Source organism: Ixodes scapularis, unplaced genomic scaffold (assembly GCF_016920785.2).
Source record: "Ixodes scapularis isolate PalLabHiFi unplaced genomic scaffold, ASM1692078v2 PGA_scaffold6__148_contigs__length_123643588, whole genome shotgun sequence".
Lineage (NCBI taxonomy): Eukaryota > Metazoa > Arthropoda > Arachnida > Ixodida > Ixodidae > Ixodes > Ixodes scapularis.
The window spans coordinates 48,545,860-48,569,815 of record NW_024609881.1 but is presented as its reverse complement, the minus strand read 5'-3'; the positions used below and the strand labels follow the sequence as shown (position 1 = coordinate 48,569,815).

General features: G+C 42.8%; 1 protein-coding gene across 1 annotated transcript in view; it reads left to right on the top strand.

Moving 5' to 3' along the window:
* LOC8032364 (MAM and LDL-receptor class A domain-containing protein 1) overlaps positions 1-23,956 on the top strand; it is a 235,723-nt gene that overhangs the window by 129,767 nt on the left and 82,000 nt on the right. The window contains exons 36-41 of the mRNA XM_040206373.3: positions 1,069-1,214; positions 5,553-5,637; positions 5,794-5,913; positions 14,960-15,121; positions 19,797-19,882; positions 21,944-22,111. Of these exons, the coding sequence (XP_040062307.2) occupies positions 1,069-1,214; positions 5,553-5,637; positions 5,794-5,913; positions 14,960-15,121; positions 19,797-19,882; positions 21,944-22,111 (767 nt within the window). The remainder of the gene's footprint in view (positions 1-1,068; positions 1,215-5,552; positions 5,638-5,793; positions 5,914-14,959; positions 15,122-19,796; positions 19,883-21,943; positions 22,112-23,956) is intronic.

Below are 23,956 nucleotides of genomic sequence, written 5' to 3'. Positions count from 1 at the left end.
AGAATATGGCAGTTTTGTTTGATTTTGTTACTTAAGAAACATACATTTATATTCTGTATTCACTCACTGGAATCGCTTTTCAGTCGAAAAAATCGTCTGCTAATGCCGCCGGCTCTCGGCGCGGTATGCTCGTTCGTTGGCGGCAGTTGGCGTCGCGACCGCTTGCGCCATCTCTTGTCTCCCGTGCGAAACGGGGCCGTATTGTTTGAAGACCGGTGGCTTCGCGGCGTTTCCATAGCAGCTAAGACTTTTTATTTATTTACTTTTTCGTCAGGTAAGTTCGCTCTTCGCAAATTTCACCAAAAAAATGCACCATCTGTGGGCAACGCTGCACAAAATCGTAGCGCGGTAGGTTAAGAAACCGAATTTTGCGGTCGGTTTAAAGAGCCTGGCCGCTATTTCGGACATCCGGTATTACAAAATAAGTGCGAATGAAAACACTTAAATTGTAAGGGAGGAGGAGAGGAGGAGAGAACTTTATTAGAAATGAAAGGCCCAAGTCATGGGCCAGATTGAAATCATAGACAAACGGTTACTAAAATATATTTTCAAACATATTTTTTGTCAAAGGTTCGGTTTAATGAACCAAACGTAAGGGCGCAAACCAGCTAGTGAAGTTTAGATATAAACAAACCCCGAGACTGCTGGCAAGCAAAGGACGACACAGGCACAGAAAGTCTCGAACGCAGCTGAAATGGATTTCACTGGAGAAACGCTCAAATTGAAAATGCCACAAAGAGACACAAAAACCGCCAACGAAAAACAAAGAGGCAATCACCCTCTTTTTACACCAGTACTACTACAGCCAGACACTCACTCGAAAACACAAATTATTATAGTAAATCTTGCATTAGAAAAATCATGAAAGAAATAATATGCTGAATTACTATTTGTATTATGATTTATATCAAGATTTTAATCATAATAATCTATATTTTGCGTTCTGTTAAACATCATTTATTTTATCTGAGCATTTTTGTTTTGCCAAATCTCCAATGGGTCTGCGGCGGCTATGTAATGGTTCTGAGTTCCTGATTTTCCTTTTTCTTCCGCGACTATCTTCACTAGACACTTCCACCCACGTGGACCTTGAACTTGAAACCAAGGGGTACAAGATGAATGTCTGGACTTTGCGTGCCGTTGCACCACCGCCTTCAGAAAGAATCTGGCACCTCGGTTCAGTTGTTCTCGGACGCTACCCGGGAGAAGTGAGGGTGAGTCAGCGGATTTGGACACCACCACCACCTACAATTCTCAAAGGACGCGAACTAGCGTGTTGACGTCATCGCGGGAGATCCAGCGCAGACATAGTGTAAAAACGCGGGTGTTACAGCTTTCGCCTAGGCCTCGCGTCCAGTCATTGCGTCGAAGGATGCTCCGTGTCGTGCGCAGGTGCCGAGTTGGCGCCTTATCCGTGTGATGACGTCACCTGTAGACACAGAGCCCGCAACGCGTCTCCGACTGGTGCGCTTAGAGTCCCATTCTGCCGATGCATCAAAACTGGTGCCGAAGTGCTAAAAAAATAGCGTCACAAAAACAGGCGTCTCATGCTGTCAGGTGTCGCGGTCCTGGCGCGGTTGGTGTTAGAAGTCCAGGCAAAAAAAGCAGGAGCAGACGAGAGTGTCGCCGACGTTACGGTGTCTTAACTCCTGGCTACCGACATTTCTGTGGAGTGTCCGGCCGGACAGCTACGTGCCGCAGAAGAGGCGTCTGCCGCCTATCCACCACCGCTGCTATCACACCGCGTCAAGGTCGCAGCCGACGACGCCATGACACTTCCGTGACGTCATCGGGTGGAAATCGAGGAGCCACTTTTTAGGACTCGGTAAACGCACCGCTCGGAGACCCGCTCCAAGCACCACACTGTAACTGCTTAAACAAAATCGAAACTTAAAAAAGAAAAAAGTTGTATACTGAGTTATCGATCAGTAAGTCGTAGAATTTCGTTTTACGACGAACGCAGCGAAAGCTCATGCCCAGTCACTGTCTTCCTGGCGCTAGCCGCCGTTTCTTTTTAAAGCAGCACCGCGTCCTCCTTCGTGCCTTTTAATGTAGAATTGAATTATTACTTACGTTAGCTTTAATTTAGCCTAAAAGTGAGGCGTGTAGAGCCAAGAGAGAGCCGAAGAGGGTTAGCCGGCTGCGAAACACAAGTGCCGCAAGCTCCGTCGAACGCAATGGACCTTTTTCGAGAAGCGTTCTGCGCACGCGCTTGCATCCGATGCCAAGCTGCGGAAGTCGGCACGAAAGATCGAGGAAATTCGGAAGGAGGCTGTGGATTAGCGGGTAGAACACGTAATTGCAGCATATATATAATTCTGTTACAAAGACAAAGAAAGTGGACGGAAAGAAAAACACGACGTTTGGGCAGACGCCACGAATGCCCCTTTTTAAGGTCTTGTTGGGCTCGCGCCGCAACTCAGAGGGCGAAGAAACTGGTAGCGTAGCTCCCATTTTCGATTGGTAGCAGAAGTAGGTCACTTTCTCAATTTTAGTTCGTTTTGCCACCGCCTGGTGCCGTCGGTATGTGGAAAAGATCGATTGTGAAAAACAAAACGCTGAATTGGCAGGAATTAGAAGCCCGATATGCTTTGACGACACTTCATTTGTGAATTTTTTTTCGAAAGCGACAAAAGAAAGTGTACGAAAGGAGGACGCGACGACGCTAGAAACGGCGTCGCGTGCCTGGAAGGCTCAAGCTGGAGTTAACGTTGGCTGCGCTGCTTAAAAAAGTCATCCTGCATATGAGGGTGTGATCTATAGATTCAATATGACTGCATTATTTCCGTGTTGCTGCCGAAACCTTAAGGGGCACTGGCAAACGATTTTAGAAGCGCTACGGCGTCGCCTCGACCTCTTTCCGGCCTCTTATGCTTTCCTCCTTTGTTTGTGGCTTATGGAAGATGTTGGCAGCCGGTCACCTCTAGTGCTTTCTATGGTGCCACGCGACACGCTAAATGAACCCTCGCGAGATGAACGTCTGCTTCCTCAAGAATCAAATTCTGCGTTAAAAATATTCCCATTCCGACATGAATACACACCCTAACTCGGTCGACTAACTGCACGCACCAATAGTAACGCGCACGACGGTAATTTCTGGATTTTAAAACTCACGAGGCCGGTATATATCGTGTTACTACCATAAAAATGCCGACTCAGAAACATCTCTCACGTAACTACTTACAAAAAGCTAATCATTAAAATTATTTTGTTTTATTACAGTTCCTTATTACCATTACCTCGCTTTTTTATGCTAAAGCATTTTAATGCAAAAGCGATAAGTGTCCCATGGAGCGAAGCCGGCGTTATCCGCAGCAGCGAAAAACGTCACCAAAGTTCCCATTGACTGAGCGAAACGGCGCTTAAAGTCCCATTGGCCAAAAGCACAGCGACGCAGATGCTTCGTCAGGGAAGCCATGCAGCCGGCGGGGGTGCCGCGCCAGCGCAGTGGTGGAGCGTGAGGTCGCTGCCGGAGTGCCATAGGAAGACGTGGCGCGCTGCTTCTTGGAATGCGCTGCGTGTAGGAATGCAAAAGCCTTCCTACACGTAAAAAGTCTTGAGTGTTTTCGTTTAGTTATTTCAGTTCTCGGCGTAAAAACGAACGGTGCGCGCAACTGTTTAATATAGCTCACGAGTACGGTCACTGAGAGTTTATGATACGAGGGACGTGCCGAGTCGTGCGTACCTTATTATGGTCCAGCATCCAATGAGAGTTCGGCGTTCGCATATAACAACGTTCAGGGGGCGAGTCACTGAGCATAAAGTGTGAACACGATAAGCCATACTCTGCATCTCTCTGAAGGTTTCACTCTTTATAGACCAACACGCCGCTGGGGCGTGCGCAGAAACCATATTCGCGTGAGAGGAGGCGTCTGCACATGCGCTGTACCAACGGCAGCGCCACCTCAGAGGTGTGACGTCAGAGGGTTTAGCCTGAGTATGGCAGTCGGGATATCTACTTCAACTGCGGCGCAATTTGGCAGCGTCGCCCCTTTCGCGTTTAGGCGACGCCTGCCGTAGTTTTTGGCCACTGGCTCTGCGGTGTATCCGTGAGTTGCGCGTTCTCCACAGGTTTTTTGACAGCGGAGCTGTGAAGAACCAGTTTCCCCAGTATCGTGTCTGTCAGCAAACAAATGATGACACGAAACTCTGGACAGCTGTCGCCTTCTGTAAGCGACGGTGACAACCAGACAACCGGCTTGCCAGTTGTCTGGTTGCCACCGTCGCTCATAGATGGCGCAACCTTCCCAGCCTTTCCACTCTGGCTTTCCGACTTGCGGCCAGCCATTACTTCATTCCCACCGTAGTACAGCTTCGCTGGTCTTCCTTCTTGACCAAAGTAGAAAGGCTGAATTTTTTTTTTTTTTTAGGTTTTACAGATTTTTTTTTTTTAAAGGAGCCGTGAAAGCTACCTAATGGTGTTTGTGCAGGGAACATAATATGGGGACTGATTGTCACAATGCGAAATAATTGACTAAGATTTGTAAGTTACTTTTTTTTAATTATTGAACACAAATGTATGTTTCAATTAAAAATCTGCTGAGCGTCATCGAAAACCACTAAATGTAACCTTCATCAAATTAAAAGTTTCCTCATTCAAAATAACCCACTGACGACGTGATGATAGATATGCTTTCATCCACTTAAATATGGCAGTGTCTAGGTTTAGAAGCTCTAATTTGAGCAATAACAGTGACTGTGATACTGTGTCAAATGCTTTTTTATTATCTAATTACGTAAGCACGAGGTCGATGGTGGTGTCGGCACGCGTTGTCGGTGCGCTGACATCGGACACCACGCAGAGGCCCCATTCCGCTTCCACGAGGCTGAGGAACCACTCGCTACTGCGGCCGCCAAGGTCGACGTTGAAGCCGCCGGTTACGATTAGTGGAACGTTGTCGCTGCGCAGAGCACGGATTCGGCGAAGACTGAAATCGGTGAAACGTTTGTTGCGTGTTGGCCACGTCGGAGGTATTCGTGCACGGGGGCTGCTGCGTAAGATACCCGTTCCCTCCCAGCTTGCTCCTGGAATGGAGTACGGTCTTGACGCGGCGACGCCATTAGGAAGAGTCTGCGGCATTGCCGACGACAGCGAATGTGCAAGTTTTTCCGATACTGCTGAGCGGTGAAGGGAAGGTGTAATGATGGGGGCGTTCAGCGATGAGCGGAGATTGGGACGCATAATATTCTCTCTCCGCGCGGCGCGACGATTGGAAACACCCGATTTATCTTTCCTCGGGCCAAGAGAGGAAGAAGGGTTTCTCTTCTCCGCTGCGACGACCGACAGCAAGAAACGCCGCCAGCACAATCCCTGCTATGTGTCACCCGTAAAAATGCGAAGCGTGACCTGTTGTGTTCACGCCTATTGGTTCGGGAGTCGGTCTTGGGGCACTTTCAGTGGACAATTCAGCTATCTCGATGGCTGAGCAGAGATATTGATATACTGAGTTCTCGCCAAGACCGGCCTTTCTTAATATGCCGGTAGCTATATCTAAAAGCAGCGCGTCATTTGTGTGGCTTTAATATAGCCGCCATTTGGTTTATGTTTTCAGCTCCATTTTAGTGGGCTTCAGCACCCTGCGAATGTCGGGTACTTCGCCATAGACGAAATCAAGTATGCAGCCTGCGGCCTGCCTCGTAAGTGACCATCCTCGATTTTCTTGTGTCTTCTGATTAGTGTGTTACTTTAATTACTGCACTCCATTACCTACATTAAAAGCAAATAACATCCCGATGTGTGAGCAGCTCTAGGGTCGATGTTTGTGTTTTTGACACTTATTTTTTTTTTTTAAGCACCTGATCCTTCGTCATGCGAAGAGGACTTCAAGTGCGCAAATGGAGCTTGTATCTTCCATTTTGAAGTGTGCAATTATGTCGACAGCTGTGGAGATGGCAGCGACGAACATAATTGCGGTGAGTGGCATATTGCGATAAAAAATATAGGTTGACGCAATATTCACGAACTCTAAGAAAACGCACTTTATGAGGCCTCTTTAACCCTTCCCACATCACAATTTTTTATGTATTTTACTTGTTTCGTTTTACTTAGTTGCTTATTCCTAACCACAACTACTGCACGTATAAAATTTTAGTTTCGGAGGTATTCATTTGATCAAGTTCGCAGTTCTCCACATGGAAACGGAGTCAGAAGAAAAAGAGTGAAAACATACGGATATAAGACACCTGGAAATTATTCAGTGTAACAAAATATAGTGCTATGTGAAACAGTGACACGATGAAAGCATTGGCAAATCATTTTCAAGACAAGTTCAATCGTTACTAGCCTATACGAACAATTATAGGGATGTTTGGACATCATTCTGCAGTTTAACAGATATTGTTTCAGGACTTAGGCAACGAAAACATAACACACTTACTAATTGCAACGTTTATTTTGTCGTTGACGCGGTAGTCTATCTATCTGTGTTCAATTACTTCAGCTTTCCTCTGAGTACTGGGCATTATATTTTGCACTTTTCTTCCATCGTTTGAGTAAACTAAATTCTGTTGGCACATTATCAGCCTAATATTAAACAGTTTATTTGTAAGCTTGCTGGCACGTTATATGCTGTATTCCAAGCGGTGACTGATATTTGACATTTTCGCGACAAACAAACGTAACTTCTTTGTTGCAATAGCATATACGACAGTCGATCTGGTGAACCTTCTACATCGTGGTTTCTACAGTGTCAATTTTATGTTTTCACTTCCGAGTTATTTAACACGCTGTAATTTTCTTGCTGCGAATTGTCAGCTTCTGTTCTAAATTCTCCCGCGTTTTTTTTTTTTTTTTTTGTGATGAACAATTTAGTGTAATTTACCCCGACCCAAGACTATCTCAGCTTCAAGAATATTTCATTTTACCGCTATTCCTACATAGAAAAATAGTGCGTTGTGATCTTTTGTCACTTAAAGCTATTCCCTTTGTATAAGGCAGTTACCACTTGGCACACTAGCGCATTCTATCATGTAGACCAGGAACGCTTCCAGACGGCGTATAACTGGATAGCAACACCAACACAGAAAAACCAGAACATTACGATATTCTTGCGTTGGACCCACAGATACACAGAAATCAAGGGAAACGAGATTGCTATCAAAGTTGCCAAAAAGTATAGTCGTCCCATCCTTTCCAAGAACGTAAACAAATTTTAAAAAATTAAAAAAAAAATATTATACAAACTTTGCCGAGAGAAACAATTTGAATTGTGAAAACGACTCAACCGCCATCATAAATGTAAAGGTTTCTAATTACTCATACAAGAGGAATGAAGACTTATTCCCTCCTCTGTTTCATCTTTTCTATCTATCTTCGTCATCTTTCTTCTTGTCTTTCTCTTGGAACTAATCATTCGCCGTGGCTTTTGTCCTCAACCATCCTGAGATGATAGGGAACGATGTTTCGAATAGAAGCCATTTCGGTAATGTTGTTTGGTCCCATGTAGTAAAACGCCTGGAGGATTCCTTGTTGCTTGCATATCTTAATTACCACATAAAAGGCGGTCTTGAACTCTGCAAGCCTTTTCGCACTAAAGTCATGCCCCCGGGTTGTATCTTTGTAACGACACTCTGGTGTCGTGTGTCGTAATTCCACTTCACTGTTGATCATTTTTTTTCTGCAATGGGAGTGGTTTTTGTTCCTTCAGTTGTATGTTTAAAGTTCAAAATGTTGTTCGTACTCGGGCTATACCAAGACCGAATCAGAAGAGATTACCTTGACCAAGTACTGATACACACCCTCTCGCACTCATGGCACCATACAAATGGCGTATCTTCCTTAATTAGTGCGGTTAGGCACATTGTGTTTGTGGTGTAATCATCTACAAATCCCCAGAAATCTCCAGCAAGCCTGAGAAAAACACGAAAATGTACATCGTAAAACTTCGAGGGGGGGGGGGGGGGGGGGGGGCGAGGGGGGTTCAGCTTTGAGATTCTTTGCACTGATTCCTCTTTGGTGCTTTTTGTTTTTTTTCCGTTGAAAACTCGTCCGAGGAGCACCACTATTTTTTCGAAGGATGCGCTTTTTTTTATGTTGATCTTCAACCTGGCAGCGCTGAGTGCTTCGAGAACTCGAGACAGGTGGTCGTGCTGCTCTCTTGTCCAGGAATAGACGATAATATCATCAACATAGACATCGAAGAAATGTCCCAAAAAGTATTTAAGTACTTCATTCGTCATCTTTTGAAACCACGCTCCAGAGCTCTTCCAGCCGAATGGTAGCCGGTTATATTCGTATAGACATCAAATGGCGTCACAAAAGCTGTGTAGCGCTTGGTGTCTTCTTGTAGGGGAACCTGGCAATAACCTTTGAAGTGGTCGGTCCTGGAAAACCACGAGCATTCGCGACTCCAGCGACCTATAAAGGGCGCCACCACCAAACAAACATGGCAACTGAGTCCAGGTCGCGTCGGCTCGGCCGGGCCGCCTGAAGAGGTGGCGCGTTCAATTGAACACATTTTCTTTTGTTTATTGCCCAATTTTATAGGTATTTGAACTGAGACGGTTAAGTGTAGCCGGTGCACATAAACTTGCAAAGCATAGTTTTGTTTTCCCGGTGTTTTTTGTTCTTTTCGTGTCTAACTTTCGTTTCGGAGATTTCGTTCAAAACCGAAACTATGGGCTCCGGAGAGACGGTAACAGACTAATCAGTTTTTACCATCAAAGGAAAGCGGCGATGACTACAGAATTGTTCCACCGAGAGTAATTTTCAGCTAACTCGCATGCCTCGACCATGCGACTTATCTGTCCGCGAAATGGAGCTTCTGTGCGTATCCGCGTTTAAGAAACAGCTCCAGACGCCTGCTCGGTCAACAACACTTGGCTTCAGGAAAATTGCGAAAATTAAGCAATCACTTCTTGAGCCAAGAAGCATGTTAACCCGCTGGCGCCCCACTAAGCAGCTGACACTCGTATTTCAATTCAGGTTTTAGTAGCAATCGAGAAGTCATTTTGACTAGCGGGTTATGTATTATATTACGTACTATGGTCCCACTAAAGCGATATTAGTATATTCTTCGGGTTGAACTATGAGCTTAGTTGACTAGTTAGTAGGTGAACTGCTGAATAAAAGTATATTTGACAGTCAGAGAGATACTACTTAAACTTAGCCAAATGGTTCTAGCCGGCAGCGCGGACACAAACTGAAGAGAGTCTCCATCTTAGATTCACGCAGAACATCTCTGCATTGAACTTTGCTTCGAATCCTGAACGGAGAAAATGAGTATTTTTTGTGGCCGGTCAGCCTGAGCAATGTAGTCGTATATTGCTGCTGGCTTCGACGGGGGTATAATATAAATATTGGAGGCGCGATAGACTAAAATGCCGTGACAGCTTCTAACGTTGCGAGACTCGTCCCCCATCTTTTGAAAACATATAATTTCCCTCATTCATCATTTGCAGCGAGCAAATTTCCCTAAATCAAGTAATTGCGAAATCAGCCCAACTTCTTCGGTGTGGTCCAGAGGCTTTTTCGGCGAAAAGCAACCAAGATGAATAGCCAACGCACCGACCGGCGTGGGTGGCTCAAACTTGAAGCTAACCGAACACAACCAAACTCAAGAAAAGCAGCTATCGAACCTTCCCTTTCACTTCACTGCAACATCGGGGTTCCCTCCAGTGAAATGCATTATCTGTCGTCCTCAGCCCACTTTTCTACATCCTTACAAAGAAACCACTTATCAGTTACAAAACAGTCGTCACTTTGAATGTGATTAGAGACAGAAAAGAAATCAAAACGTTTTTCTGTGATTCCTCCCCATCCAAGAAATCGAAAGCACGCGACCGTGAGTTGTGGAGTAAACGGGCTTTCAGACACGTGATGGAAGGAAACAATCTACTGAGGCTTCACCACAGTAATGAACACTCAGGCAAACTTAAGAAATTTTCGGACCTTCGTGAAATTACACTGTTCGCCACCGTGCCGACAACACGTGTCCGCGAAAGCTACGAGAGACGCGGAGGGGCGCGGAGCGACCTGGTCCGGCTGGTTCCCAGTTTTCCCGCTTGGTGGCGTCCGTTTTGCTGGAGTCGCGCAGCTTTTTTGATGATGTCATCTATGTGAGGTGTTGGGAACGGGAAGCGTTCTGTCTGGGAATTAATTTGGCGGTACGAAGGTGATTGGGGATGCGAATTTTGATGTCGCTGGCCTGATGATCTCGGCATCTAGCGTTTCTTGTAACTCATGTTTGAGCGACAATTTGTTTTCATAAGACACACTGTAAGGTTTCTTTCGCATTGCCTAAGTGTGCCGAAGTGTGAAAGAAACCTTAATAATCGAGGTTGGAGGTGGATATGTTTCCACACATATTAGATCCGCGGGTACGAGGTAGGCACTTCCTCGGGACTCTTCACGATTCGGAGTATTTGAACTGTTGTCGGCAAGGTGGGCGTCCGCCCCCTGGTCTAGTGCTATTTTGTCCGTCCATAAGACGGTCATTCGGAAGCGCCTTAGATCGGGTCGAGATAAAATGAAGACAAAGTCGACATCTTCTACGAGTAGCAACTCCACTGTAAGTTTCTGTCCATGAAATTCAACTTTCAATGTCACCCAGTTTCTCATGAGCTTAACAGTGCCGTCCTAACTGTGAACTTCGATAGGGGTTCCAATTCGCATGTTTCCTGCGTCAGCGATATTTATATTGGCAAGACTGACGGATGCCCCGGAGTCAACTAGGGCATTAGCATGTTTACCACTGACGAAAACGGGAGCTTAGAGAATGCCGTATTTCACCAGGTAGACAGTAGCCTTCTTCGATTTTGGGTAGGACTGTACACCCTTATTTACTCTTTTCTTTATTGTTCATCAGCGGCACGGCATACAATGTAGTTAAGTGAATTGGGTTTTGAATTATTCATCTTGGGCTTGCTACCTGCCTGACTTTCTAGGCACCCCTGTCGCAATGAGGTTTAAAGGCCGAACTTCTGGGGTTATTCACTGGCCGTGGTTGTTTGAAAGAAGTAGGGTAGTCTGTGCTCGCTCCCTTCAGCGAATGTAGAAGGTCCTGGGTGGTCTCTGGGTTTTGTGATTGCACTCGTCGCAGTACATCTTTGTTCATGTCATGGATGACCAGAAGGATGATCGATGTTTCTGGTAAGTCGGGGTCAGCGAGCGGCAGGAGCCTACGCTTCTCATAGAAGCAATCCAGCAAGCTGCGTCCTCGATGCTTGTGGAAGATTGCCTTATCCAATCGTTCAACCGGACATTTTTTTCAATGAAATCTTGAAGCTCTCCTTCTAAAGATTCTACGAATTGTCAGTGTGCTCGCAGACACGAACTTCATACCTCTTTTTCGCGTTCCCTCCGAGTAAGAGTTCCAGATATAGTATTTGGTCGGTATATTCTATCCAACGATTTTTTTCGCAGGCTTACTCTTACAAGACAAGCCACGTAGCCGCACATGAAGATTCGCCGTCGAATAATCCGGTTTCACTTTTCTTACCGTTTATGTGTGTGCACTCTAATAGCTTCGGTCATAGCGGTCATAAACTGTCTGTTTTTCGAGTTGAGACACTTGCATTTGTAGCAGTTGAGAAACTGCGACTGTCTGGTAGAAATGCAAAACTATCGATAGTACTATCGATAGTCGCCAGAAATCTGACTACCGATAGTAAAAAAAAATATCGATAGTACTATCGATAGTCGACTATCGAAAAACTATCGATAGTACTATGCATAGTCGACTATCGAAAAGCTATGGATAGTGCTATCCATAGTCGACTATCGGAAAAGTATCGTTAATTGACTATCGGGACACTATCGATAGTCGACTGTCGTAAACCTATCCATAGTACTGTCGACGATTTACTATCGATAGTTTTGCGGCACTAGCAGTTTGCGTCACTCCCTCTTCTTTTTCACGCTTATTTATTTTTTTTTCAAATGGGACATTAACTAGCCCAATTACTTACCTTCCCAACTTTGGTGTAGCCTTCAGTGATGACGAAGACGGGAGTTTGGGCGAACAGAGGAGAAAGGGAGGCGAGCTTCGGTGCAGCAACTGTTTGCTCTAGTGGTGCAAAACTATCGATAGTACTACCGATAGTATCAATAGTCGCCAGAAATCTGACTATCGATAATAAAAAAAAGCTATCGAAAAACTATCGATAGTACTATCAAAGTCGACTATCGAAAAACTATAGAAAAACTACCGATACTCTTGGAAAAAACTATCGATAGTATAGATAGTCAATTTATCGATAGTTTTGCATCACTACTGTCAGGTCCAGGCTATCCGAAGCTACTTTACGGGATGTAGTGGACGGCTTCTGGAAACACTCGTGGGAATTCTGCATCCAGACGTTTAATTTTACTGTTCGTTTTTGAATCAGCCAGAGGATTTAGGTGAGCTGGTTCCTCACCGTCCAGCTGGTAGCCCTCTATGATAACTTTTCCTTCCCCATGAGACGAACATATTTGAATCCACATCTTTCAAAGGATCATGTCGACTGCGCCGAGTGTAAAGGTTTCTAATTACTCATACGATAGGAATGCAGATTTATTCTCTCCTCTGTTGCATATTTTTCTATTTATCTTCCTCATCCTCCTTTTTGTCTTTCTCTGGGAAGTGTACAATAAACAAGACAAAAAAGACTATATAGAAGCAAATATAAAACCGAAATCCCGAAAAACAAGAACTCCATTCTTCCTGGACTCAGGAGATATCAAACAATTATGCTGAGAAGGGTAAGAACTGGCAGCGCGACCAACCTCACTCTTCCCCAATAAATGGGAGACACAAAAATTTTTGCCGAAGATCCAGAATTTACGCGAGAACCAGCAGAATGTATCTTCAGCAGAGAAAAGACGCCAAAGCAAATTGACCTCCACCTACGGGATTGTAAACACTTCAGAAACGAAATTGATGAAACACTTGCAACTCTAGCGCCACAACACAATCCGAAAGATACGCGAGCATGGGTATCTTTCGGAATCGCCTACAGGCGATTCCGAAAGAAGACTCCAATGCTGAGATTCGTAGTCTCCTATCTGCATAAAGCGTGCCTCTGTAAAGCATAATTTTGACTTTCTTATCAAGCCATTCCTATCAACACCAAAACAGTATAACTTTTCACGACTAAAAATTTAACTGCAATTGTTTCTGGAAACCTGAAATCAAGATTGCAGGCAAAGGAATAATTTTTGAAACCTGAAATTCATATAAACTCCAGACAAATTTCCAGTTCCATAAAAAAAATTATAATATTAATATTTCATTGCGTGTTAAAATAAGCATACAAAAACCAGGCCCGCCAAAGCCACATTGGGCTTGCCTGGCAGTGCCTGCCAATCAGCAGAAGGGAACACACATAAACAGGATTCGTGAATAAGGATCCCTTGTGAAAAACCTATTTATAGAAGAACGCTTTGTAATTATAATGTACTTTCTCAAACCCGTTTCATCTTGTATTTGGAACTAGAATTCAGAGCACTGGTCGTAAGTTTGTTGAAGAATGCTGAGTTATAGTATTTGCGAATTCATTTTCTATATCTCCTGGAACATCGAGGCGTCCAAAAGCGATCTTTAGGCCTTGGATCACGTGCAGGGACGGGTCCTAAAAGGGCTAGTTTGAAGCTGCCTTTGTACAACCATTTCAGACTACAGTGAATTAAAATCGAGCATATGTAATGTCCTAAACACATCTCTGTCCTTTCCCAGGAATAAATTGTAAAACACATTTTTCCACAGAAAGCGCAAAATTTAATTAATTCTCGTTTGCCAACGTAGAGCACAATGCCATATCGCCATATCGATATGACATATCGATATGCCATATCGAAGTATGATGTGACCCAAAGCATGTACAACAATTTTCAGACACGATAACGGCATATAATATCACGGATTATATATCAAACAACATAGTGCGCGACTTGCAGACGTGGGCGAGATGGCAGTTCCGGGCATGATCACTGTTTAACAACAAGCCGCGATACTTCACTGTGGATGTATATTTTACCGGTTCACGAGAACACAATAAACAATCAGGCGTATATAACAATAAAGGATAGGTGGGTATAACCTTCTTAAAGGCTTATGAAAACAAATATTTTGCAACTTAGACCAACTAACAAGAAAAAAAAGTCGCTGCAAACCAGTCCATAGTTTTAATCACCGCATCTTGCAAAGAAGATATCGCACCTGCGTAACTGGTTGCGGTAGATAAAATAACAGTGTCTTCAGCGTATTGAAGTAACGAAACCTGCACAGCACTGTAAAGATCATTGATAAAAATATTAAATAGGTTTGGATTCAGAACAGAGACTTGGGGAACACCGACTTTGAGTATTCGAAAGGTGTTCTGGAACTGTCCAATCCAAAAGAATTGACGTGTTTCCTGTAGGAGGTTTGCGAGTAGTGTTAGAAAAGAACCACGAATTCCCAACCTCAAAAGTTTTGTTATCAACAGTCTGTGGCATGCACTGTCAAATACCATACTTACGTCCAAAAAGAGCGCGAAAGCAACTTGATTTCGCTCAAGGACGAATTCAGGATATCAAAAAAATCCTCAAAAAGCGTTCGCGTACCTCGATCTTGGATGAAACCCTACTGATAAGGTGACAAAACGCTGTGGCAATAATCCAGATAAAGAAAAGTTATACTGGCTTTATCGGTAAAGATACCATAGTGCAACCGTATTTTCACCAATAAACCTATTTTCATTCTGTCGCTCAACTAGATTATTTTAGAATATTTTCGAGATCATATCAGCTCACCACCTACGAGCAATAGTCGCATAAAACAGTTTCAACATTATCTCAAGCCCACAATAAAAATATTGAACGCAAAAAAGTATAGAAATATATACGCAGGTCTAAAGTGTTTTATACCTACCCGATAGATGACGCCAGGTTGACAGTGTATTAAGCGGTTACATGAGATTAACGCGTTCAGTCACAGACAAAGGCACATGTGTAAACCAGCGTTTATTTCAAGCGGACACTTGGGAATGCTCTTTCCAGGAGACTACAATCTGGGATGCAACTTTGACTCTTCGTTTTGTGACTGGAAGCTGATTGTGCCTAAAGAAAGTGCATTCGATACACCTGTGTGGACAAGGATTCGTCCGGGCCGGACCTTGGCCTACTCCCCCACCAGGGACCACACCACTGGACTCCAAGAAGGTGACTCGCTCTTTGTGCCGCTTGACCCACGAAAACGCATCTTAAAGAGATGGTGAACCGAAATTTGGATTTCACAAAAACAATGCTGGAGATGTAGGCGGGACGCTACAATCCCTACAACACTGCTAGTAAGGCGATACATCAAATGGACGGCCATATTTTTGGAAAAAGAAGTCGAGATGGAACCAGGCCGACGAGGCGTGTGACGTCAAGAAACCTAGATTCCTCCTCTCTTCGCTTCGCTCCCTCAAGGCCGCGAGGCGGATAAGACGCGAGGCCGTTCCCTCTACTTTTCGGAGAAACATGACGTCGACATTCCTGCCAAATGCGCCTCTTTTTTGAAAAAAAGACAGTCATCCGTTTGAGATATCGCTGTATGAGTGATGTTTTGGTGTTTGTAGCACCCCGTTGCACGCTTTTGCCGCGTGTTTTGGTGAATCCAGATTTCGGTTCAGCATCCCTTTAAAGCATGAAAGACTTTTAAAGCTATTGGGAAAAATATCAAACTATAGGGGGCGCTTTATTGAGCTTGTAGTTACAGCCCAGTGTTACTAACACAGCATAAACAGAGAAATGTAACCTCAACTAGCACGGTGTAGACACGAGCGCTTTTCTCTGACCAGTGCTTTAGTCGAATCGTCGTCTTCGATTTCTTGGATCAAAAACAAACAAAGTACGGTTTGTTGTCTCAACAGCTGAAGCGTACTGCTGGAGGCGTGTATGTTCTTCCTCACTCATTTTGGTCTAGCAAAATGACGTCAAAATGTCACGTATTATCCGATTTCCCCGCTAAATTTGGTGGGAAAATTGACGTCAGTTTCAAGTCGCAATGTCAAGTGGCCCGATGTCAGATGACGTGGTCATGTCACATCACGGCAAGCTGTCACGTAATCTAGCATCGCATATGCTGCCAATTTACGTGATCTAACAACACATGCTGTCAGGTCACGTGACAACACGTAACGTCCGGTCCTGTGACATCAATTGCCCCACTTAATTTAGTGGGGAAATCATCATGGCGTATGGTACGTAACGTTATGGGGCCCGTTACATCACGGTGTCACGTGACCCCACGATGTCACGTCACGTGACGTCCGGAGGCATGACATCATGACTTGACGCCAAACGGCACCTGACGTTTATTGTCTTCTACACAAATTTAACGAATTGCTGCTACATTCAAAGCATTATTGAATTTGATTGATAAAGGTCACTGCCAATTATTTTTTTCGTTCAAAATTGTCTGTTACCTGTTTATCGCGTGTTGAATACTTGTGTGAAGAGGTTCTCCTGCTGAGAGGATGTGAGAGTTTTATATGAGAAAAGTCAACCCAACAACACAGGATGCGTTGGCAGATAGGAATGAGTTAGGGTTTTGTTAAAAAGCGGAATTTCTATTTATTGGATTGTGTTATAATACAGTGAATTGTCCATTTTATTCTCGTTCTTGCTGCGTCCTCGTCGGAAAGTTGGGCTGTTGTCGCATGAAATATTGGGACAATCATTATCTCCATTATACTCCATCTCCATTATATTTTCAATAATAATGTTGCGCTTTGGTGCCCCGGCTCACTCGAGTTACTACTGTCCTCGCGATTGCCCTTAATATTGAATAAATATGCATAATCCTTGAAATCGGTGCACATATCAATATGGTATTAATATGAACTTCAGAACTTGATGTAAAATATACAAATGTACTTAAAGAACAAAAACATTATGCACTCATTGCAGTTAATTGTTTATGGGTGTTTCCACGTCAGATCGTACAGTGATGGTACTGGTCGTATTTTCTTTTTTTTAATATTTACGTAAAGAATATATTTAAAAGCCATATACCTGGAAAGAACATTCAGCTATATTGCAACGCTCTACCTAACTCCGTTCCGAAGATATGAAATTTCAATGCTTCATTCGTAAATATTGCCAATGTTTCACTATGGTATTTTGCACAACTGTCAATTTTACACCAATGCATGCACGCAGTAATAACGTTTTATACTCACTTTATGAAAGATATTTAACATGTATACGAAATATTAAAAGTTACAATAACAACTTTTTTATGCAAGAAAGCTACGAAACACGTCAAGCGAAGGTGTTTCAGAGATACATTCACTATTTACCAACAAGCTATTTCAAATTAAATACCACCAAATATATCGAAATGAGCACCTTTAAATGTATCTTACGAATGTATAAAAAGATATGCTTTGTCATTATTTTAGTTCCGTTGTTAACCCGAAAACAGAGCTGATTTATCTAACTGCGGCAAAATTGCACCTTTTATTTATTTTAAGCTATCCCTAATCGTCTGCAGTATCTTAAGCTAACTTGTAATTGCAAAACATTGAGTATGATATGTTCTCCGAAAGAGAAACTATCAACAAGCCTTCACTCAAATTTAACTAGCTTGGCTTCGTTGTAGGAGAATTGCCGCGCGACGTCGGCTCCAAGGAGACAATTTCTCGAACTGAGGAAAGCTGTACAGCGATGCCGCTGTATCGTAGGCTGTAGAGAGTCCTGCTGTCTCTAGCTTTTGCTCACGAAGGACTTTCGGCAGACGCCACAGCTGCCGACAGTTGAGAACTGTTTGGACAGCCCATTACAGTGAAACGCAAAGCCCGCACGCAAAAAGGCCTGTCGCCACGAAAGCGAGGCTAGGAAGTACGTATGTATCTGGAAAGCCGGTATCTTGGTGTTCAACATTTTGTGACGGCAAACAATCGATCGCACCATGTTTAAGTATCAATGCGTACGTTTCAATAGAATGCAGTTTAAAATTGATAACTAGAAAGGTTTTGTTGTCTATTTTCATGTCAGTCTATACACTGATAATCCAAGTCATATTTTTAATATTTCTTTAAAGTATGTACCATATTAAAGCCATGTTTCAGGGAGAAGCACTCAGCTATATTATACCTACACGTATACAGGGTGTTCCACAAAAGCGGGCCAAATCTTTTATGTGAAAAATACGCACGCGCACGTTTCACATGACTTTTCTGTGCGATATGCTTTGCACAAAGAAAAATGTTCATGCAGTTTCGGTTCCTTCCAAACAGGCACGTAGCCAGAGAGGGGGGGAGGGGGGGGGGGGCCTGGAGCCCGGGCCCCGCCACCCCTCACCCCCCCCCCCTCTCTGGCTTTTTTTTTAAGGGGGGGGGGGGCCAAAACAAAAAAAAAATCTTCTATTTTGCTGGGATCTCTTCTACCCCCTCCCCCTCATACAGCATTTTGTCATGGGCGGGCCCCTTCCCCCGAAACAAAATCCTGGCTACGTGCCTGCTTCCAAATGACTAAATTAGTACAAGAGAAAAAGTGTTTGATATGACTATGTTAATCATTACTTATAATACTTAACTTTGTAATTATTAAATTGTAAGGTAACATTTCCACGAAACACATGGTGGGCATTATCGAAGACTATTAAATCCACCCACGTTATAAAGATTTATGGCGTGCGCAGCATTTTACAGCGCTCTGAAAAACACTGGCTTTGGACGTGTTTTAAAAAGCAAGGGGCCGGTGGGGGGGGGGGGGGGGGGGGGGTAAGGGTGTTTTTAGGCTACGCAAGGGAATATAATTATAAAGCTAAGCTAGGGACCGCATGGAGCCTGCACCCTACGGTAGAGCAGCACAGCATTTGTCGGTTCAAGAGAATGTCTTTTTGGAGCCGGCGTCGTGCGGCGAAGCCCCATAACGAAAAAAGAAAAAAAAACCAGCTCAGTTTCAGTAAAGGTTTCTTGTCGCTTTTCTCTTTTTGGGGAATATTTTACTGAATATTTTCATTTACAAGTTCTTTCAAGGCGCCGCAAACAATTAATGATGTTTAAAAAAAATAAATTATTAAATCATTTAGATATTGATGTGCAATCTTTCCGAATAAAAAACAAATTAGCTGCGTTTTTCAAAATTATAATCTAACTAAAATAATGGCTAATCATATCTTATTTATATATTCGTAAAAAGCATTTATATATACTCATTGTTATATATTTTGTGCTATTTTGTATAACATTGTTTGTTCGTAAATAATCTGTGAATGTGTCTCGAAAACGTATTTACTTGACGTGATTCGTAGCGTTTCTTTCTTTCTGCATAGAAATCTTTTGTTGTAGTTTTTAATATTACGTGTACATCTCGTGATCCTTTAGTAAAATAAGTAAAAAAAATATTTCTACGTGCACGCTTCGGTGTGACACTGACGGCTGAGCAAATTACCATAGTAAGACCTGGGGAACCTCCTCGCCTCGAGCTTCGAAATTTTATTTTCCAAAATAAAGTGAGCTACAACTTTCGAATACAGTTGAATGGTCCTCCCAAAAACAAGGCTTTCATAAATAGTTTTTACATAAATATAAAACAAGTATTCCCCGGATTATTATTATAAGGTATGACCTGAAAATACCACTATTTGATAAACTTTTACTTAATTTGGGGTAGAACTACTTAAGTTTGCATTAGCTAACTTCTTGCAATGGAGAAAATGCCGAGATGTCTGTGATATATGTTGAATTTAAGGAGATCGCGTTAGCTGTACAATGCTTCTCTAATCTTTAGCAATCTGCTCCGTGGTAAAGCTTACGATTTATAAATTTGCATTAAAACACGCATTTTAGTAGATGCCAGATTAAATGCCCTCCTTTTCCTTTTTTTTTTTTTTCGTTGTCAGGCCGGTTCTTGATTTTCCGTTCTAGTGAAACTGCAGTGCAATCTGAAATCGCCGGGCCTATTCTACAAGCCAACGATACCTGCGCGGTGAGTAAACAAAGACAACACAATGTTTTGCTTTGGTACACACTAAGTGATGTTCCGCCCCTAAGGTTTTTATAAAGCTTTTCCAGAGATTTACATCTACGACAACTAATTTCAGCACCCTTTTTTTTACCTGAAACACAATCTAAAACAACTTAAAATAGTGTGCTTTCTTAGGCAACACCCTTCATTTCTTGAAGGGTATAAAACGGTTGGGGAATATTGTGCTACAAAGAAATGAGGCGACCATCCTTCTTCAATACTGTTCCCCGCACTAACACCCGCTTCATTAGAGGTTGTTTTATTGACGGTCTCTAATATTTATTGCCTGCACCAATGTTTTTTTTTTTTTTTTGTTTACTTGGAGTTGTATTCATTGAACGTAGCTATGCTATGCATTGCGTGAAATTTTGATAAGAAGAAAGCAGTTCACGTGTAAATGACGTAATTGAGGAGGTGGTCACTTCCAGATGAGTAGCTTTGAATGTGGTGGAGCACTGAACCTGTTATTGATTCCTCTTTTGTGCATGATTTATTGTGTGTGTGGTTGCTTTTGTTCGTGTGAAATCTGGCATGTGGTGCTTCTTGCCCGTTAAATTTTTTGTAAACCTGTTGCTTCCAAATTTTTTGCCAAAAACATATATCACCACTAAGCTGCTAACATCGCCTGTCCTTTTTCTAAACGTTCCTACATCGTCCTATAGATCTTGCTGCAACACCCTTGAGTTGTTAGTCCTAGAATACGCTGATTCACACCCTTAAAGTTTTAGTGTGTGTCGCAAGTCAGCCAAGTCCTCGTGAAGAGCAGTAGATGATTTGGCGTCAAAACACGCGGCGTTGAAGCAAAGTTATCAGCAAGGAGTAAAACAATTGACAGCGTCATATGGACAACTTTTGCATTCAATAGAACCAAAACGCGTAGCACCATTAAAGCAAAATGTGCAGAGATGACTATGGCACGTATTTTAAGGAAAGCAAAGCGTAAATACACGTTCCGTCATAACACAAGTTTGACCAGTAATGTTTGTAAAACTAGGTTGGTCTCTCCACGCTGCGTATGAGACGAGTTGATTGGAACATAAGCAGTGTCAACTTTGGCGCCTTTAAAGAGGAAAATGAACGAGATATTTGTAATACAAGAAAACCTTTTTTTTTTTTTTGGCCCTTCGTAAATAAACTATGCATCGCAGAAAATTAAAACTCCATGCGAATGTACGACTGGGGTGATGGAATGCGGATAACTGCGTCAAATGATAAAAGAGAAAAACAAAATTTCATTACGTGTCGATGCTTCCCTTACCCTAATATTGTCAAAACAAATATTGATATTGTGGGCACATGTAGTACTATATGAGTGAAAAATAATTTCAGCAAGAAAGACTTCGTGTTCTCTCTTGCTGACACGTCTTTAGTTACAGTTACATATGTCACATGCGTCCACAATGTCAGTTTGCGTTTCGACGATATAAAAATTAGGTGGTCATCGGCTAATAAAAAATGTTTGTCTTTCTTTTTACCGTTTTGTTCAGGTAACGTCATGTGTTCAAAGATTAGAGTTCTATCTTGTAGCACTACCAGCTTCACATACTCACTGAGTTTCATCTTTCGGCGATCCGCAGTTTGTTTAAACGGGAAACAAAACCACGATTTCTTTCCTCATAAACACCCAGTATTTTAGCGTGCTCGAGGAAACAATATTTCCATCTTTAGGCAGAATAGGAATGGCGCTCAAAAATTTAGCTCTTTTATGGTATAATAACAAGTCCATTATCAATCGACGATTAGGATCTAAATATTCGAATGCCCTAAGGGCATAATCAGTCCGCCGTGGCAATTTTATGTCACTGGATCTCACGTTCAATTATTTATTATATTGAGCAGCCTAATCTTAAGAATAAAAATTGCCTGGCGCATCAATATGTTGGCTTCTGGTTGCTGATTGTGTCAAAAGTCGCAAAAGAATAAGATACGGGTTTGTTTTAAAGTAACAAAACTTGTTTCGTCGACTTCGGTGATATTACTTTAATCGCCCTTTTTGGGCTTTTTTTTTTTTTCGCTTAACAGATCACGTTCTTCTACACAATCTACAACGGTGCTTCATCGAGGTTAATCCTCGGCGTGAGACACACGATCGGCGGGCCGCTTACGGAGATCTGGAGCACAGGGAAACTTGACACCTCCTTCGACTTCCTCGGACATTTTGAGTACCTCCGTGAGGAACGTCCGTTCCAGGTATGGAAACGGGGGGCAATCGGTGGCCGATTCTGTTCGCGCACTTCGGAGCACGGTGCGCGTGGAGCTTAAGCTCGCGCTGCAGTTCCCAAGGATCCTGGGATCAATTCCCACCCCTGCCCGTTTCGATATGGAGGAGTATCGTACCGGCGTGTGTTCGTGCAACCGCTACTGCACGAGGCACGCTAAAGAGCGCACACCAGCGGTGGCGCTGCACTGGCTAAATATCTCATCTACAGAGGACACAAACGCGCACAAGGGGCTGACTAATTTTCTGTTGTCTAAACTAACACAAAATGCAATAACAATTTTATTAAAACCGCACTATTTTGTTCTGTTCTTTTGACAACTTCAAGTGGCACAATATGTAACTTGGACTTAAAGCATATGAACGGAAATTAGACATTAGATAAAACGTTTTCTGGCTCTATATTTTTCGAATTTGGGTGTAACGAGCAGCTTTTGTTTTATTCGAGTTAAGCGGGAGTAAATTTAAGTTTAATAGAGTGTCGTTTAAAGTTATGGTTAAAAGATTTCAAAAGTCTAACAATTTTATCTGAAGATATTTTCTTTAAATAGCGACCTTAACAATAATTTCGGAGCTCATTTTCTCTTACGAAGTCATACGTTTTCCTAACCCAAATCTAGGGAGTGCTCTTGTGTGAACTCAATTCTTTCAGCTTCTTTTAGTTGGCTATTTATCTCAGGCAATAAATCATGTTTAGCACTGTCACTTCAAACCTTAATGTTACAGAGCGTTGTTGTTTTTATCTTTGCTCTCGTAGCTTTTACAGCAACAATGAAATGTTAGGCATTTTTCTTGATTCCTTACCTATTGCAAATAAAAAGTCATATGAACTCTGACCCATCTTACAATACCATATGAAAGAGCCAAACGACGCATTACATATATTTTGCTGAATTAACATATTTGTAAGTTTTATCCGTGGTCGTGGTTATCTACTATACTCGCCTTATTAAAGGGCACACAAACGCTATTGTTTTATTCTACCTGTTTTACAACTTAGCCAGTTAGCGACATTTTAATTAAATAGATGTAGCTCGCAGCACTCGCAATATTATGTTTTATGTATAATTCGAATATAAGATAGGCTAAAAAGAGTTTCTCGAGCCACTAAAAAGTGTGAAGTCCGCACATTGTGTTGTATTTTTTATTGAAACAGTTAGGTGCACTTTGCGGAACATGCATCGGGGCCGTTTTCGATACAAAAATATGTGAAATGCTATCGAAGTTGTCACTCTACTCCTCATTTTGAATTTCTTTTTTTTTTATTTCCATTATCTGCTACAATCCCCAATATGTTGAAAAGATAAACAAAAATATTAGCTACCTAATTTTGAAATAATTGTTCGTATGCGGTTGTCTTAGGGTATTAGGCATATGGCAAGGTTCTTGTTTCCAATGGGGCTGTCAAGACGAACTTCGTTATAGTCAATCTGTCTTGCCACGACAGGTTAGTCTTCACTAAAATCCGTTAACTCTGGTGCTTCTAAAGCCTTCGCAAAAAAGAAACTGAAGGGCAAATTGCTGGAAAATCATGTTGCACGTGAAACGTGTTGTTTCAGTCCGATTCCTCTTGGGTTTGACGTCTACGCTTTCGGCGCTCTATATCGGCTAGTTTAGCAACTGGCTTAACGTGTGGCATGTAACTCGATAGCAATTCCTGAAATGAAGATGCCGGCGCTAACTCGGGTTTTAAACCCCTGGCGGTCTTCCAGGATTATTCTTAGCCGCAGATGTTTCTCCGACGGCATCCAACCACAGTATGGCGGGCGAGCGGTGGCGCGTGAATTATTGAGCGATCACCAGCCAAATCAGCGTCG